General features: G+C 44.2%; 1 protein-coding gene and 1 long non-coding RNA gene across 6 annotated transcripts in view; one reads left to right on the top strand and one right to left on the bottom strand.

Annotated features, from left to right (window-relative positions):
* RHBDD1 (rhomboid domain containing 1) overlaps positions 1-17,852 on the bottom strand; it is a 175,546-nt gene that overhangs the window by 65,117 nt on the left and 92,577 nt on the right. The window contains exon 7 of one of the 5 annotated variants that reach the window (XM_042950355.1): positions 8,919-9,443. The exons of the other annotated variants lie outside the window; for them this stretch is intronic. Coding sequence (XP_042806289.1) covers positions 9,436-9,443 — 8 coding nt within the window. The 3' untranslated portion in view covers positions 8,919-9,435. Of the gene's footprint in view, positions 1-8,918; positions 9,444-17,852 lie in introns of those variants that run through there. 5 annotated transcript variants of the gene reach the window in all.
* LOC122226724 lies at positions 8,851-11,567 on the top strand. Its single transcript, XR_006205743.1, has 3 exons — positions 8,851-8,925; positions 9,784-9,928; positions 11,260-11,567. It is a non-coding gene; the product is annotated as an uncharacterized LOC122226724 (long non-coding RNA).

Below are 17,852 nucleotides of genomic sequence, written 5' to 3'. Positions count from 1 at the left end.
TCCGACTTCGGCTCAGGTCATGATCTCACGGTTCGTGGGTTCGAGCCCCGCGTCAGGCTCTGTGCTGACAGCTCAGAGCCTGGAGCTTGTTTTAGATTCTGTGTCTCCCTCTCTCTCTGACCCTCCCCCACTCATGCTCTGTCTCTCTCTGTCTCAAAAATAAATAAACATTAAAAAAAATTTAAAAAAAATAAATAAAAAATAATAAATAAAAAGTTCTTGCTGAACAGGACTGGGCAGGGAAGAAAGAGTAAACGGGAGAGGAAACATCTAGCAACTGCTTTGGGAAATAATCCCAAAGCCATGGAGCTTTAAATAAATAAATACCAACCTTCCAATGGGGATAGTTTTGGGTAAATGGCAAAGCACATGAGGAAGCTGAGTAGAAAAGGGCATATGAAAATTCCACCTTCCTGACTTCCTTACACAACGAGGCCAGACGTTTCCCCTCAGGCACCCACTTCTTGGTCACCAACATCTCCAACACAATAAAACACCTCAACATTTTCTTGAGTAATTATATTCTTAAGTTGATGTCAGGCAAATCTTGTTCTTTCTCTGGGGAGAATATGCTTTGGGATTCTTGCCACAAATGAAAATGCCCTTGATGAGTTTAGGAACAGCTCCCTTAGGAACCATATAGATCTAGGGGCTCCTGGGTGGCTCAGTTGGTTGATCGTCTGGCTCTTGATATCAGCGCAGGTCTTAATTTCAGGGTTGTGAGTGCAAGCCCCCTGTCGGACTCCACGTTGAACGTGGAGCCTACTTTAAAAAAAACACGAAAAAAAAGAACAATGCAGATATATCCATACATGCAAAAAGGCAATACTGAAAGTGAACGAGGGGTGCCTGGGTGGCTCAGTTGGTTAAGAGTCTGACTTCGAGTTGGGTCATGACCTCACAGTTTGTGGGTTCAAGACCTGTGTCAGGCTCTGGGCTGACAGCTCAGAGCCTGGAGCCTGCTTCGGGTTCTGTGTCTCCCTCTCTCTCTCTCTGCCCCTCCTTCACTCATGCTCTGTCTCTCTCTGTCTCTCAAAATGAATAAATGTAAAAAAAAATTAAAACAAAAAAAAAAAAAAAAGGAAGGTGAACGAGAGTCCCTGGGTTGAAGCTCAGGGAGGAACCACCATGAGGAAGGACAGTGCCAGAGGGCACAATACAAACTCAAGAAGGGTTCTACATCTGCTTATTCTGAAGTCCAGGCCCACCAAGAGATTTGAAAAGAAATACAGAAAAATACCATAGCAGTGGAGAAACTGAACATTTACGTGCTCAATCTTTATGCTCTAGGCTTCCTTCCCCATTGTAGGCGTTAGTTTATAAACAGAAGGGTTGTCTTTTGAATACACAAGGTCACGTGTGCATGTACATACAATCCAACCAAAAAATGAGTAATAAAAAGCAAAGACATTTCAAATATACGTCACCAAAGGGACCCCAAGGAGCAAGAGACAGACCTCTGGACTCCAGGGACGAGTCTGTTCTGGTCACTGTGGTGTTGCTAGTCCAGGTGGCCAAGGAGTATTTGCTGAATGACAGAATCCCGAAGGATTTTCATGGATGGAGGACAAGTTCCAGCATTTCTGCCCCAAACTGGAAACTCAGCCCATCAAGCAGCATTGCAAGTTTTTGAGTTTAGTCCAAGAGAGGCCTGGAGGCCTCTTAAAGAGGTCCGTCACAGCCTCTGGAGGCCCTGGGGCTCCGTGAGGAGCAAGGACTCCCAGTGCCCACCCACATAAGTGTGGACCCCCTTTTCTAGGGTGAAATCAGGTCTGAGGAAGAAAAAAAAGGGCTTTTTAGACAGTCCTAGTATCTCCCCTCCTTAGTCCCTTTGTATTTCTTTCTTTCATCAGGAGGGGGCGCTCTCTCTCTCTAGCTTTCCACCATGTTCAGTAGGTCACTTGCTACCAAACCCTAGAGCTTTGAAGAAAGATGAAGATTCATCTTCGAATGAAACAAAGTCACACAGTTGTATGTCTTAATGTATCTGAAATGATACAGGGTGAGGCTTCCAAAAGTAAAAGCCCACAAAGGTCTTCAGACATCCCCGCATGACTGACAGGACATCCCTGTTCTCACAGAGCTTACCGTCTGGTGCGGTCAGAGGCACACATCAACAGCCGCCATCTCCTTGTGAAATATCTAAGAAAATAACTCCTCTGAACCTCAATCTCCTCGTGAAAAAATAACCGATCCAGACCCCGAAACCACGTCCTTCAGGGCAGTTTTGAGGATGAAATTCAAAACAAAAAAGATGGGAAAGTATTTCGCAAGCTCGAACTGATGAGAAGTAAAAAGTTTTAACTTCTTAGATCTTGGTACCTCCAGGTGGTAAATGTCTCTTACTGTGTCTGCTGCTGCACCTGCTACCTACAAAGAATCAGTGCTCAGAACAGACAAATCTCTACCAAACCCTAAAAATAAGGCTTCTACAGGTGTCCTTCTGCAGCCAACAGACGTTCCTGAGGGACAGACACACATAAACCAGGATGCTTCATGCACAGACAAATCTTGGTTCATATCACGACGCTCCGAAGAGTCAGAGGTTTAAACAAACAAAATCTTACTTTGGGAAAAGAAATGAAACCATTTTTCAACTAGCTTCAGTCCTAAGCAGATACCACCATTTATTTGCCCTAGGAATGAGAAGCCATGGACTGCTCCTAAATTCAATTGTACGTCTCTCTTTTGCAGACCTTTTATTAAACACCTAAAGCCTCCCAGCCGGCAATGCTAGTAGGTAAAAGGGGAAAATGAACTCAGTTTTGGAAACAAAGGATCACATGGCATAGTTTGGAAATCTATCCTTGGAGGCAATCTGGTTCTATTATTTGTCCTGTTTTTTTCCTCTATTCTTTTTTGTGGGCACCCTTCTGGGGAGCAGTGTGGGAGAGGGCTGGGGTGGGAAATGGCCAGGTTAAAAGCAGCCCAGGCACTGAAGAAGGATAACATTTAGAAATCTCTGCGAAGAGAAAACTGGCTGCTTCGAATGTGTTAGACTAGACCCTCCTTCTGGCTGCAGGGCTCCCTCTGGGTCTCACCGCAGGATGTGTGTTAAGATGATGTGCAGCGTGTTTAAATAAAACAAGAAAACAAACCAAGAAAAATTTAGCCTTATGAAGAAGGAAAATCGCCTAAAAATACTTTACTACGACTTCAAACATGAAATCACATTTACAAAATAACATTTTAATGACTTAGGCGTAAATGACTCAGGAACATATGGATTAAATTTCCTTCAAAATGCATATGGCTTGAACAATTAGGGGGACTTGCTTGGCAAAAATTAGCTTGGTTTGTAGAGCACAGCTCTGGAAAAAGGAAAAAAAAAAAAAAAGAAGTGTGTCAAACGGCACTCACTGTAGCGTCCCTTTCTGGTGCTTTCTTTGGTGACTGAGTCAATTGGCTACAACAGCCATTACCTAACAAACTTGGAACAACTTTCTTGGAAATGGTTTAACTCTTTTTCCCTATTTAGGCAAAGTATTCAATAAGTTTATAATAAATGACTCTCCTTCACCCCCAATATTGCATCAAAAATAAAGGCCCACTTCTGCAAAAAAATGTTGAGCTGTCTTAGGCCCAGAGCAAATGGCTGCTGGATCTTTTCGATAATAGGGATTTAACATTTTGGGATGTTAAAACAGGGATGTTTTTATTTTGTTTTAGTCTATTTGGAGTAAAGACAGTACCTTTTCCCCCCCAAAATTAACGATGCAAATTTTAGGCAAAGCCCACAATAATCAGGTTCTGTTTTACTTGCCCAACCTTTTTTGTTTTTTCACTCAACTTCACGTGCGAATACTACCACCGTCTCTGTAAAATACCTTAGCATTCATAGTGTTTACTGGTTCCAAAATGTACCCTCAAATACCATCTCATTCTATCCTAGGGGGCAGTCATGATGAGCATTCAAAATATTTTAAGATTAAAACAATTTTTTTTTACTCTTTATTTATTGAGATTGAGAGAGAGAGAGAGAGAGAGAGAGAGAGAGAGCGAGCAGGGAGAGGCAGAGAGAGAGGGAAACCCAAGCAGGCTCCATGCTGTCAGTGCAGAGCCTGATGCAGGGCTTGAACTCACGACCCATGAGATCATGACCTGAGCCGAGATCAAGAGTCGAATGCTTAACCAACTGAGCCACCCAGGTGCCTCTCAACCTATTTTTTCGATAAAGAAACTGAGAGTTGAGGTTCAGATCAAGGTCATAAAGCACCAACCAGCCATTATGCAAACATCAGCTGTACATTCCTATCTTGAAATCTTTTATTATTCATTTTTAGTAATATTTGGTAGTGGCACTCTCTAGAATGCCTAATCCCTTTAGAATACTAGAATCTCTATGCTTCAAGGACCGGAACAAATGCCACACCTTTCAAGATATGACCCTTGAACACCCAGTCTCTAAGTGTGATGGTCTTTTTTTTATTGTGTCAACTGGGCTCATCTATGGTCTCCAGTTACGTAACCAAACACGAATGGGGGTGTTGTTGTAAAGGTATTCAGCAGATATGACTAAAGTCCATAATCTTTTGACTTTTAAGGGAGATGATTCTAGATAATCGGGGTGGGCCTAATTCAGACAGGCCCCAAAGACCAGAGCTGAAGTTTCCCTGAAAAAGAAGGCATTTTCACCTTCTTTTAGCTTTAGCACGTGCCCGAGAGTTTGCAGCTTTAGCACGTGCCCGAGAGTTTCAGCCCACCCGTCCTGCAGGCCTGCCTACAGATTTCAGACTGGTCTGTGCAGCACCCTCAGGTGCATGAACCAATTCCTTGCACTGAATTTCCTAATATATGTCTCCCACTGGTAGTTTCTCTGGTTGACCTTGACTAATTCCCCAGGTAATTCTCCTTCTCTGTTCCTATCATTTATATAATTGCCAAAACCATTTGTACTGTAAGTTCTTTGTAGTCAGGCCCACATCTCAGACATCTCTGTAAGCCACAGCACTTAAGTCTTACATATGAATAAATATTCCCTGGAAGAATTAGATTATGTAATGCAAGAGCAGAAGGGACAGTGCTTCATCCTCCTGTGAAATAAGTAAACCTGATTCCAAAATGCTCATGGGGAAACAGGACAAGCCAAGGAGAGTCATAGCCTTACAGGTGATTTCACCAAGGAGACTGTTTCTGTCACCTACCAACAGGTTACCAGTTTCTGCTCACTGGGCACGACAATCTTATGGGTGCAGGACATTTAAGATTCCTGGGCCCGAAGCACTAAATGATGATCACAACCTTTCTACTCACCCCATCAATGCAACAACTGAAAAGCTCTCACACATTTCCCAATGACCCCCCTGCAGGGGGCATACTGTGCCTTTCAAAAATTACCTCCGTAGCATTAAAACAATGAACATTTATCAAAATACAGAGTAAAAAATTATGCTAAGAATAGCTTCTTCTAAAACAAATGGCAGTTATGGATCAGAAAAATGAAAGATACTAACAGGTTATCATGAATGCCAAAAAGTAATCACATTCAGAAAGTCAGAGGCAGGATACGATTTCTTAACTTTAGGTACTTTATCCAGGCTAAGGATATAAATTATTTTTTATTAATTCAACAAGTTCTTAGGAGCCCTTCTGTAAGCCAGGAAGTATTTGTTATGAGCTCATGAGAAAACAGCTAGGAAGACCTTCATGGAGCACATAGGGTATATCGTTGGGATGTTAAAATATTAGTTATGTGGCATGCACAGAATTCATTCTCGGGGACCTGGGGGCCTCACAAAGAGCTAATCTACCTTCTACATCACCTTCTCAAAGTGATTTGTAGACCGACCTCAGAGCATCACCCGGGAACTTGTTAGGAACGCAAAAATTCTCGGACCCCATCCCAAACCTGCTGATTCAGGAACTCTGGGGAGGGGGCATCCATCCTGCTTGGCACGTTATCAGAGTCACCTGCAGAGCTTGATGGAACAGACTGCCAGGTCTCACCCTGGTGTTTCTGGTTCAGCAGGTCTGGGGGGACGTCCAAGAATCTGTATTTCTAACAAGTTCCCAGGACCCGCTTTGAGAAACTATGCTCTACATCTGCCCTAGTATGATGGCCACTGGCCACACGTGGCTCTTCACATTTAAATGAATTCAAACTAAGTAGAATAAAAATCCAGTTTCTCGGCTGTATTAACTACAGTAGTCTCCCGCTCATCCGTGGTTTTGCTTTCTGCTGTTTGGGGTGCCCGTGGTTAACCATGGGCACGAGGCAGATGATCCTCCTCTGACATATGGCCAGAAGGTCAAGAGTAGCTTAAGGCTACGTCACTCTCCTCACTTCATCTCATCAATAGGCATTTTATCGTCTCACATTCATCACAAGCAGGGCGAGTACCAGATATTTTGAGAGAGACCACATTCACATAGCTTTTTATTAGTCTATTGTTACAATCGTTCTCTTTTACTATTGTTGTTAATCTCTTGCTGTGCCTAATTTCTCAATTAAACTTTATCATAAGTATGTATGTATAGGAAAAAACAGTACATACGGGGTTCAGTACTATCTTTGGTTTCAGACATCCATGGGGGGGAGGCCTTAGAATGTGTCCCTCAAGGATAAGGGGGAACTCCGATACATTCCAGGGGCTCAGCACATCCAGCGACTGGTGACCACACTGGACCCTGAAGATACAGACCGCACTGCAGAAAGTTCTGTTGGACAAGGCTATTCTGGAGTTACTGACGAGCCCATGCAGGAGGACCCTTCCATACATAGCCAGGTACCAGAAGCAGAGAAAAGACCAATTTCACATATTAACCTTACAGTGGAAAACACAAGGCCAGATGGTCCAAGTCAAGGGGAAAACTGTTTTGCGAGTGAGCTGCTTCTCACATGGGTGACTCACTGTAGCTCCAGGATGAGAAACGTCAGGGGTTTATTTACGTAACACCAGCTAAGGCTGGAGAGACCAGTAGGAGTAATGCAGTCTGTCAATGATCATGTTCCTTTTCCTTAGCTCTCAGGGGTAGAGGTGGGGGTTAAGAAACTCAAGCCTTTAAAAGCACAGGGCTGGGGAGCCTGGGTGGCTCAGTCGGTTAAGCATCCGACACTTGATTTCATCTCAGGTCATGATCTCATGGTTTGTGAGTTCGAGTCCCACCTTGGGCTCTTCACTGACAGTGGGAAGAGTCTGCGTGGAATTCTCTCTCTCCCTCACTCTCTGTCCCTCTCCCACTTGTGCTCTTTCTCAAAGAAAAAAAAAAAAAAAAAGCCCTTAAAAAAATAAAAGCACAGGGCCTCTGTTTTAACTCTGATGGAACACGAGACAAAAGCAGAATCTATCTGGAACCAGCAACTGCTCACTTCCTGAAGCAGCTCTTGTCAATTCCATTGCTGACCTTGGCCTCGCTAAGTCCAGGGACCATTTCTCAGTTGTCACCCTACAAGTACTATGAAGGGCATTTGGTGCAGCTGAGCACTCCTCCCTCTTGACTTATCCTCTAAGAGCCACACTCTCTTCTCTACTTTCTGCCCACTTTGTAGCCCCTTCTTCTCACTCTCCTTTGCTGGTACCTTCTTTTCTCTCCAAACTTCACGTCGGAGACCCGGCACTCAGTCCTTGATCCTCTTTTCTATTTACACTCACTTCCTTGGAGACTCCATCCAGCTTCATGAAATTTAAGTATCACTTATACCTCACTGATGACCTGAAAACAGGTCCTGTTTCCAGACCGCACCTAGCATCTGGCCTCATACAAACACACCTCCTCACTGCCCCCACATGGAGCTCTCACAAACCTCTTACTCCCTGCAAGTCCAAGACTGAACTCCGTGCCCCGCCCCGGCCAATCTGTTCTCTGTGTTCAGGTGAATGGAAGGGAAACTCCAGCTTCCCAGTGCCCTCAGCCAAAACATCACTCCCTTCTCCCTCCTCTTTCTCTTACAATCACAACTATCCTGTCAAAAACTCCTTCTGCGCCACCTTCAAAATGTATCTAGAAGCTGACCCTATCGCTGCTCTGACCCAAGGGCCGTTCTGTCATTGGGTTTAGGGTCCACCATCTTGAGACTGCTGCCTTAATTACATCTGTAAAGGCTCTTCCTCCAAATACACTCTGATGGGGTCTTTTGGGGGTTACCACTCAACTCACTATGCTGGCCCACAGCAGCCCAGGTGATCTTTCAACAAGTTAAATTATGTTAGTCCGCTGCTCAAAATTCTCTAGTGGTCCTATCTCGGACAAAAACAAAAGTCCTTAGACTGGCCTAAAAGGCCCTACATTATGTGGCCCTTTTACCTCTGCATCCTTACCACCTACCTTCTGGGGACAGAAGGCACTGGCTCAGACTAGTGTACATGGAAAGAAGTGGAAGAATGTGAGCCACGTTTTGAGTTAGCACCAAGAGCACTTGGTTACTGACAATAATTAACGAGGAATGAGTCGGGGAAGTGGGAAGGTCTGACAAACTCAGTTTCATGTGGTCTGCATCTAAGAGGTCCTTGAGTGGGTTAGACATAATTTCAGAAGCTCAGGAAGAGATCTGGGCCGAGGAGATAAACGTGCAAGTTGCCGGCATATACACAGTAACTGAAGCCTTGGGAGAGAAAAGAACACCCAGAATGAAGTCATTAGGAAAACCGGTATTCAAAAGTCAAGTGGAGGCAGGTGAATCTGCCAAGGAGGCCAAGGAAAGAGGCCAGAGTAGCAGCCGGAAAGCCAGGGGAGTGGGCACTGGGGGAAAGGGAGGCAAAAGGTAGGGTTTCAAGAAGGGGTGATTATGTCTGGCAAGAAAACGCAGGGAAGAAAAATGACCCCGGGTCTTAGCAACACTGAGGTTGCTGGAGAACTTGGCTAGAGCTGTGTGATTAGGGTAATGGCAGCCATGAGACATCGAGGAAGTGGACGCAAGATTCAGAGTTGAAGAAGTGAAGACAGTAAGCAATTTGCTGGAGGATGTCAACGGGAAGAAAGAATGGGGTGAGTGAAAGGCAGCTGTGTTACTGCTCTCTCCTTTTGGGATGAGGCAGGAGAGAGGCTAGCATATGTTTCGCTGTTGATAGGAAGGATCCAGTAGAGGCCGAGGGGAGAAAGGGATAATCAGTAGCAAAAGATTTTCCTGAGAAATTAGGAATTCTTTGATAAGAAGGAGACCTCCCTGCCCAGCTGTCAGAAGGGATGAGTTAAGTATGGGGATGGGTATAAGTAAGTCTGTAGCCTTCTTGATGGGAGCCGGAAGTCATTACCTACAGGTGGATTCTATTTTCTTCAAGCAGTCAAGGCCAGGTGGGATGTTGACGTGCATTTGTAATAAGCTCAGTCTCCTCTATTGGGTCACGTTCTCCAATCAGACTCGGCTGCCAGATGGAGGCTCTGAGAAGCCTGGTGGCTGGGCTCATCCCAGCCTGTGCTTGCTTCCAGATAGGTGGAAGAAGAACGAAGCAGCAAGGGCGTGGGTAGTATTTCCAAGACGGTACTTGAAACAAAGGATCAGAAATCTAAGCAGGGCAGGGAGGAAAGATAAGGAATTAATGTAGTGGACTGAAAACGGGGACAAAGAACACTGAGGCAGACTAGTCAGAACATTAAGGTCACCTGAAAGTGGTTGCAACTTTACATATTTAAATCCACGAATGCTAAGAGCCCAGCATATTTCACATGAAATATATTTCTCTTAAGTTTGTTTATTTATTTATTGAGACAGAGAGAGAGAGAGAGAGAGAGAGAGAGAGAAAACCAGTGGGGGAGGGGCAGAGAGAGAGGGGGAGAGAGGATCCCAAGCAGGCTCTGTATTGTCAGCACAGAGACCGATGCCGGGCTCGATCTCATTAACTGCAGGATCATGACACGAGCTGAAGTCGGACGCCCGACCCACTGAGCCACCCAGGCGCCCCACAAAGGTGTTTTGGATACAGCTACTTTACTACCGAGTGCCACTCTACTTTCTAACAAGGAGGACCAAAGGGACCTTGCCTTTGAAGAGGTAAGAAGGAGGGACCGCAATTCAAGAAATATGATTCCAAATCTCTATTTCACACTATTAAATTACTTCTAAGTGATGCGCCTTATTAAGTTGACTACAGCTGTTTCTTATTGACTATTTAAAAAAAATTTTTTAATGTTTATTTATTTTTGACAGAGAGAGTGACAGAGCATGAGTGGGGGAGGGACAAAGAGAGAGGGGGAGACACAGAACCCGAAGCAGGCTGCCAGCTCTGAGCTGTCACCACAGAGCCCGACGTGGGGCTTGAACTCACGGACTGCGAGATCACAACCTGAGCCGAAGTCGGACGCTCAACCGACTGAGCCACCCAGGTGCCCCTGACTACAGCTGTTTCTATGTGAGTGTCCTACATGCAAGTTTTACCAGATTTCTTTTTTAAAGCTATTCTCCATGCAGTGGCTCTCAACTAGGGGTGACTGTGCCCCCCCCCACCCCCCCCCCCACCCCCCGGAGACCATCGATCAAGTCTGGGGATATTTTTGGCTGTCACAACTAGGGGGAACGGTGCACTGCAGCCAGCGGGTAGTGGCCGGGGGCTGCTCTTCATTCTACGATGCACAGGACAGTCCCATGCCACCCAACAAGGAACTATCCCACCCAAAATGGCAAGAGTGCTAAAGAAAACGCCAGCTATTTACAACAAAGAGGGCTCAACTGTGGATCAAAGTAACTAACAAACTATCTTCAAATTTTCTGTACCGGAAACATAACAGCGGCCTAAACAAAACCAACTTCGTTTTCAGAAAAGGCATCAAAGTAAGCACACGAAAAGGTGCGAGGTTTAGATGCATAAGAAAGCCTCTGGATATGCTGGACTTTTCCCCCCATCCTCGCCTGGCTTCCTCATTCCCTTGTTCCTCTCTCTCCTGCATACTGGAGAATTCACTTCCAGTGATAAATTAATCTTGACAAAATTCCTTTACCAGAAGTAAATGTGAAAGTCTGAAGAATTTAGTAAGACGGCCTTTTGCCCGTATATAGAAATGATGAAAGACCAGGCCGCGGTAAATTCCAAGCAGAGTAACATAATGATAGCAAATTTATGAATGGGTCTTCTTTTCACAGTTCTACTGTCAGGACTAATTACTTGTATTAATTAGGACTGTCAACACATGAATATGCTTGTTGAGGCCGCTTCCTACGGTAAAATATGAGACTTGTAAATATCAAGACACTTGGAAAGATGCAAAGACTCTTCATTTATTAGCAGCTCTAAATGATGTGGAAGCTCCTCTGTACCATGAGCCTTGGGAATTGACTGTAAATAGATTCCTGGTTAATGAATTTGCTGTTTGTTCTTCCTTGCTCAGGCATTACTCCCGGTGTAGCCTTTGGATCACACAGCCAATACATCACTGCTTTAGAAGGACTGTAGGAAGGCTAAGGAGAGAATTCCTCCCGTTGCTGGAAAACTAGAAAGGACAACCAGGACAGTTGAAGGGAACAGGAGGGAGCAGAAGCAGAGTCTGACCACCACTTTTAACTCTATGTGACCCTGGGTAAGTGGGTGAGTGACTTAGCCTCTCTGTGCCTCGGTTTCCTGACCTGGAAAATGGAGATAGAGACAGAACTTGTACAGAGCCATGGTGAGCCTCCAAAGAATCAATACACGCAAGGGGCTGAGAGCACCGCCCAGGCGGAGTCTGTCCTGGCTGTAACCGTTTTCATAATCACAGCTACCTGGGATCGGGGTAGAAACAGAGTGAACGTTCCAAGGAGATCCTTGGAGTAACATGCAGTTATGAAGTGCTTCGGAGTCAGACAAAGGTCTGGATCATACCCCGACTCTAGTACATTTAATTTCTGAGCCTCGACTGTGCCAGTCTCCTGAGTTCTTGCAAAAAGTAAATGGAAAAGGAAAATGTTTGTAAGGTACTTGCTTATGCCTGGTACCTGAAAGGGGCTTGCTAAATGCTAGTGGCTTCAGCGTTCATTACCAGTATAAGCTTTTTGGAGAAATCTCCGAACTTGAAATGGATGCCAAAAGAAAAGACTTCGGTAAGTGATCTAAGAGAAGTGGGGAGGCAAAACACTTGGAAAAAGAGAGAGGGAAACAAAGTGGCCAGAAGAGGTGGCCCCTTCCGCGCCAAGTGCCCTTGCGTTCTGTCTCAGGCGGCTACACCACAGCGCCATGAGCAGGGCCTAACTCCCTCGCCACAAAATCCCCATAAACCCCTCAGTTACCCTGCTCGCTGGTGAAGGGGAGGCGGCTGCGATTCCAACAGGGGCCCGACTGATTGCAAAGCCCAGACCTTGTTGAGGTGGCAAGGCAAGGATGCAAAGGGCTTCCTCGCAGACTGGGGGGGTCTGCAGATCCTACGCTCTTTCTGCTTTTTCCTTTTTCTCCTTTACACATAAAAAATAGTAATCAAATTCTTGGTAGGCAGAGCATGCTCTGGCTGGTCGGCTAAGCTTTACCCGATGACTACCATAAAATGCCATAAAATAATTTTAAATAGAGGTCAGTTCATCAAGTCACTTCAGTTTTAATCCCCTTAAGTACCAACTTGGCAACAGTCCATAAAAGACGAAATTATTCTGTATTTTATTTGACAAGGTCCTTCAACAGACGTCTCTCCCTGACAGTGTAAAGATGGCCTGTCTCGTGGGCACTGCAGGGAACGCTTTGGGAATGACTTGAGAGGGTGTCTGCTAAGGTCCCTCCTGATTCAAAGATCTTCTATCTCTGAATAGAGCAAGATGTCCATACTATGAATGGTTTCAATCGAAAATTCGTTTCTGTATAAAAAATGCAAGATCAGACAATGTGGTAAGTCGACCCCTAATTTTGTCTTAAAAAATCATGCAGTACCTTAGAAACCAATCTGGCCAAAAGTTTATAACATCAAAATAATATATAAGGAGAAAATCTAGCTGCAGGATGTTCTGGATCCTTTCACAAGGATACTTGTTAAATACAGGGTAACAGAAAATCCACCAGTTCCTAGTGATGGAGTAAAAAGCAAGGTGATCCACACGGATCACTGGAACCTGCTAAAACTTATTTCAAGGACATGATCTCCCACCTCTACCCCAGTTGCTAATTGCTTTCAAAGCAAATGTAGGTACCAAAGGATCCTACTGATAGTTCTCTAAGGTAGTGGGGAATCTTTAGAAATGGTCACTATGTGCATTATTGCCCTGTGAAGAACTCGCTTTCTTTTCTGATTGCATATTATGCTTAAAAAAGAATTTGCATGATATGGTAGAAACAGCTTTAGGTGGGGAGTGTAATGATGTGGGTTTCTGGCTCTAGCCAATAACACCCTTTCCTCTGAGGGTGCAGGATGCCTAGGTGGTTAGGACCTGGCCATTCCTAATGCCCTTGCAGAGTGAAAGTCCCAGGAATAAGTATGTTAACAAGAACTCTGTGTGATTCTTCTAAGGTGAAACCACAGCCATGGGGCTCGTAGACTAACAGTTCTGCACTGTTTCTGGAAGTGTCAGCTGAGCTCTCTTTAAATGGCACAACCAAGCCGCCAGGTTCTAATCGTCTCTAATTGGTGATCTTGTGAACTGCAACTTCCCTTACCACTAAAAGGGCTGACGATATCATTCCTCTAATAAGAAACATGTTAAAAGGCAAAATAATAAAAAGAAAGCACTACGAGCAATAATCATGAAAATTCATTGCATTATGTTAACATTCCTCTTCAGTAAAAACTTGGGTCTAGAGAACAGAATAAACAAAAGCCAAACATGTTACTTTCCAATTTGTTAACTGCATGATTTCCAATAAGAATTGGTATGTGATGAAAGATGGGCTTAATGGTTCCTTTTTTTTTTTTTTTGTCATGGAGACATGTCAAGAGAGTATCTTCCTTCCTTCTTCCCTCCCTCCCTCCCTCCCTTCCTCCTTTCCATCCTTCCTTTCCCTCCTTCCCCTCCCTAAACATTCCCAACCAGCAGTCCCCTTTTTGTTTATTAGCAAGTGTCACCTAGATAATAGCTATTCTTGCTGATGCCTTGCTAGTTGCCTCCCTCCACACACCTTCCTCTTTCTCCCACCTGACCTAGTTCTCTTAAGGAAGGAAATGTGGTCTTATCTTCATTTTGGAGGAAGAGGGGGCAGCTGTCTTGCTCATGTTTGGCACAATATGGGTTTTCCATATATTCTAAAAGTCATATACAAAGAAATTAGAAATCTAGGTACTATTGAAATGGGTGGGATTATCTGTACCTCCAGCTTAAAAACAAAAGTGCCCACTGTCTTTTGCTAGAGCTCCTTAAGAGTGAAGCAGAGATAAATGGGAACCTCTCACCTTGATCCTCAAGTATGTCTCCATCTAAAGGCTAGGGGAGCTTACAACGCAATCCCAGTGCCTGGGCCCACGCAGGCATCTCTGCACACTTCTTCACCCCAACCCTAGTGGTGGCGGATTCTGCCTGGTAATTTAAAAACCTCCCCAGGTGATTCTAACAAGCAGGTGGCTGAGTACCAACAAAATCTCTGAAACATCTCCTCTAGTTACTTAAATAGTCGTCAACTGTATGTTTGGTCTTTCTTGAATTACAATCCTTGGATGCACTCACAGTCACCATTCACTTACTGAAACGCACTGGATAACAATGGTTATTCTGTTTTCAGAAACCAAGTGAGGTCACTGCAGTTACCAACACATTCAGTTCTCCTGGATGTCAGTGAGCTGTCTCCTTCTCAAAAGTCCACTCTCCTTTATTCTTAATGCTGCCTTTCCTGTCTTTCCACTGAATTGGAAGATCCCATCTATAGTTAGCTGAGTGTTACCTGTGGGGGGCGGGCATTTTGGAATTTCATATCCCCTGGACTCTCACATGTATCCACTGAAGGCCTTGAAAACACTCAAGCATGAAATTTGTCACACAAATTCCCATACAAAGCTTAAAGTTGACCAAGAAGACATTAATTAACCTCTACTTGGAAAACTTCATTGGAAACTTGATGAATATTTTACAGAACTCTAATTCACTGAAATTTCTAATTTTATTCCAAAGGAATGAGTATAAATACAAAAGTTCACCGAGCTAGTAAATAGAAGTGTTTCATAGAAAACTAGAGTGCTATTATTATGAATTAAAATATGATGATAATCCTACCAATACACTATGAAAGGCAAAATAACGTAATGATTAAGTACACAGACTCTGGAACTATAGGCTCACATCGTGGCTCTACCATTACCAGCTGTGTGACCTCGGTCAGCCTCCCTTTGCTTTACTCTTCTTTCAAAAAGATAAATAGGAAAACTGACTTCATTGTTGTTGGATTAAAATGAGTGTATACATGCACACACATGGATACATATGCATAGGTCACTTACAACGGTGCTTGTCATGCTGTGACTCACTTAAGTTCCATCTTTTCCCCGGCAGCCTGATCCCCACACGGTGATCTTAAAATCCATATCTGAAGGGCACCACATCTGAAGGGCTCAGTTGGCTGAACATCCGACTTCAGCTCAGGTCATGATCTTGTGGTTTGTGAGTTGGAGCCCCACATGAGGCTCGCTGTTGTCAGCCAGTCAGCAAAGAGCCCGCTTCGGATCCTCTGTCCCCCTCTGTCTGTCCCTTGACCCCTGCGCTCTCCCAAAAATAAATAATAAGAGAAAATCCATATTTGATCTTATCGCTCACCTACTCAATGGCTTCCACTGTCCCCAGGGCCAGGTACAAAATCCTTAAACACAGTGTAGAGGGCCTTTCACCACCTGATTCCCGCCCATCTTGCCACTTGGGGCCCTACCTGAAAAATATATTGCAGCCCCAGCCAACTTAGTTTCTCCAACAGGCCATCATCTTATCTCAGGGTCTTCATCTATTTTCTCTGTGCCCCTCTTGGTTCAAACCCTTCAGTACTCATCACTTTCAGAGGAAAGCCAAAATCCTGAGATGGACCATAGCTTAGAACACACTAATTCAAATTTAGAGTCAATACCCAGGTTGCCCCCAAACTTAGGAATCATACATTCATTCATAGGAGAAAGGAGGCTCACTACCTCGGTACCCCATCTGCCGATCTTTAAGACAATGAAGGTGATGGCAGATTGTTATGATGTCACTACAGCCACACAGGAGGAAGACCCGTGAATTCTGAGTTTAGAGTAAATGGCATCCTCTCTGTATGCCTCTGTCTCCTGTTTGCTCTAGGCGCAATTTTTATTTCCATTTTAAGTTGTTATTTCTCTATTTGTGTAACTGCAAAGAGCGGAGGAAGATACGCTTTTTCAGCAAATACAAGTCTGGGGGTTTTTAAGGACAGTGCTCATTTGATCTCATTATTCTGCCAGTTAATTGACAGGAAAGAATGTCCTAATTGCTCATTAACTCTGAAGATGTCCCCCTTGTATGGTGTCAAGGTCTTAGAGACACAGGGTATACAGCATCTGTACAAACTGCTGCTGCTTTGGGGGACAAAGCGTAAGTTTCACACAGCTAAAAAAAAAAAAAAAAAAAGAAAAAACAAAAAAAAAAAAAAAACCCAAAAAAACCCCAACAGATGTTTTTGATTTTGGCTTCAAACAATCTTATCTATAATGGAGTAGAATTTGGTGGTGAGTTATTTTCTCCTTGAGCTAATAAGATGAACCACACTGCTGATTAAATACTGTTTTCTGGGGCCCCACAGTTTTTCACAGCCATTGTTTATGGAAATGATTCTTGGTTAGATGGTAATCTGCCAAAATGGCAATGGATTTTTAAAAGGTTCTCCAAGAAAGGTACTCCTCAAAGAACTTCCGCTTCTACCCACCCCTGGGTCCCCATATGCGGGACTGTGATGAGTAAAACCGTAACAGAACAAAGCCATCAACACAGGCACTGCTCAGGCCCCCTTCTTCAAAGCGCACAAAGAAAGCCAGAATTGCTCTAAACAGCTATGCCCACATACTAAGAAGCCTGGTTTACATGCCTCTGTGATATATAAAACATTAAAATGATAATTGGCAAATAATTAGGGATACCAAGGGCTAGGAAATGTCATAACTTGACAACGGTCATCGTGTCAAAATTATGCTCAAAACGGGACTTACTGGGCCCGAGTTATCTAAGTCAGGGACTTATTTCCCTCTGCACCCGCAAATGTCCCACCGAAAAGCATCCTCTATTCCACAGTAAATTACTTGGGGTTTAAAATGTATCTTTGTCACAGCAGTGTGTGCCAAAAGAAGGGCCCTGCTAACCCCCAGAGACACAGCTTATTTAAAGTTATAATGAAGACAGCAGGTGCTCTATGCAGATGTCACTTCTTCTAGGAGACACTTATTAAACACTTTATCTCCCTTACTGTCGCTGGGCTAGCTACATTTTATGTTCTTTCAGCATCACCGTAGCCAAAAGCAAACTGTTTCCTTTTAGTCTCACTGAGCTGAAAATTAAAAACTACTGGGCTTTGGGTTGTTTAGGGGGATTTGCAAAGAATTCTAAATGTAGTGATTCAAGAGTCAACCCATACTGTTTTCTAGTGACACAAAACTGTATTTTGCAATAAAACAACACTCTCCCACGGAAAGCATGCCAGACTTCTTTCCCTGGTGACCCAAACCTCTGCGTTCCAACCACCACACATCCTTTTGTTCAGAGGAAGTGGAACAGATAGGAAAGGACCCCACTCGAGAAAATGTACGAAGCTTTCCATTTCGCATACTGTCAGGTAAAATGGAACTGCCTGGGGCCATGGTTCCGAAACTCTGTGCTAAAGCAGCCTCAGAGTAAGATAGAATCCAGTATGTTCTGGAACCTTAAGAAAGAAGTCACTGCAGTAGCCAGGAAGAGCTAGCTACTACTAATGGGAGCAGTCGGCCTTCTTGCCTAAAGTGTGTGGACCACTTCAGCCTGGAAGGTCCAGAGTAGGGATGGAATGGGAAAGGGGGTAAGCAAGAAGGAAAAGGGGAGGCTGGATCTGGAGGGATCTGGGCTCTGCTCAGTC

Source organism: Panthera leo, chromosome C1 (assembly GCF_018350215.1).
Source record: "Panthera leo isolate Ple1 chromosome C1, P.leo_Ple1_pat1.1, whole genome shotgun sequence".
Taxonomy (NCBI): Eukaryota; Metazoa; Chordata; class Mammalia; order Carnivora; family Felidae; genus Panthera; species Panthera leo.
Note: the sequence above shows the minus strand (reverse complement) of the source record. Positions and strands in the feature narration are given on the sequence as shown.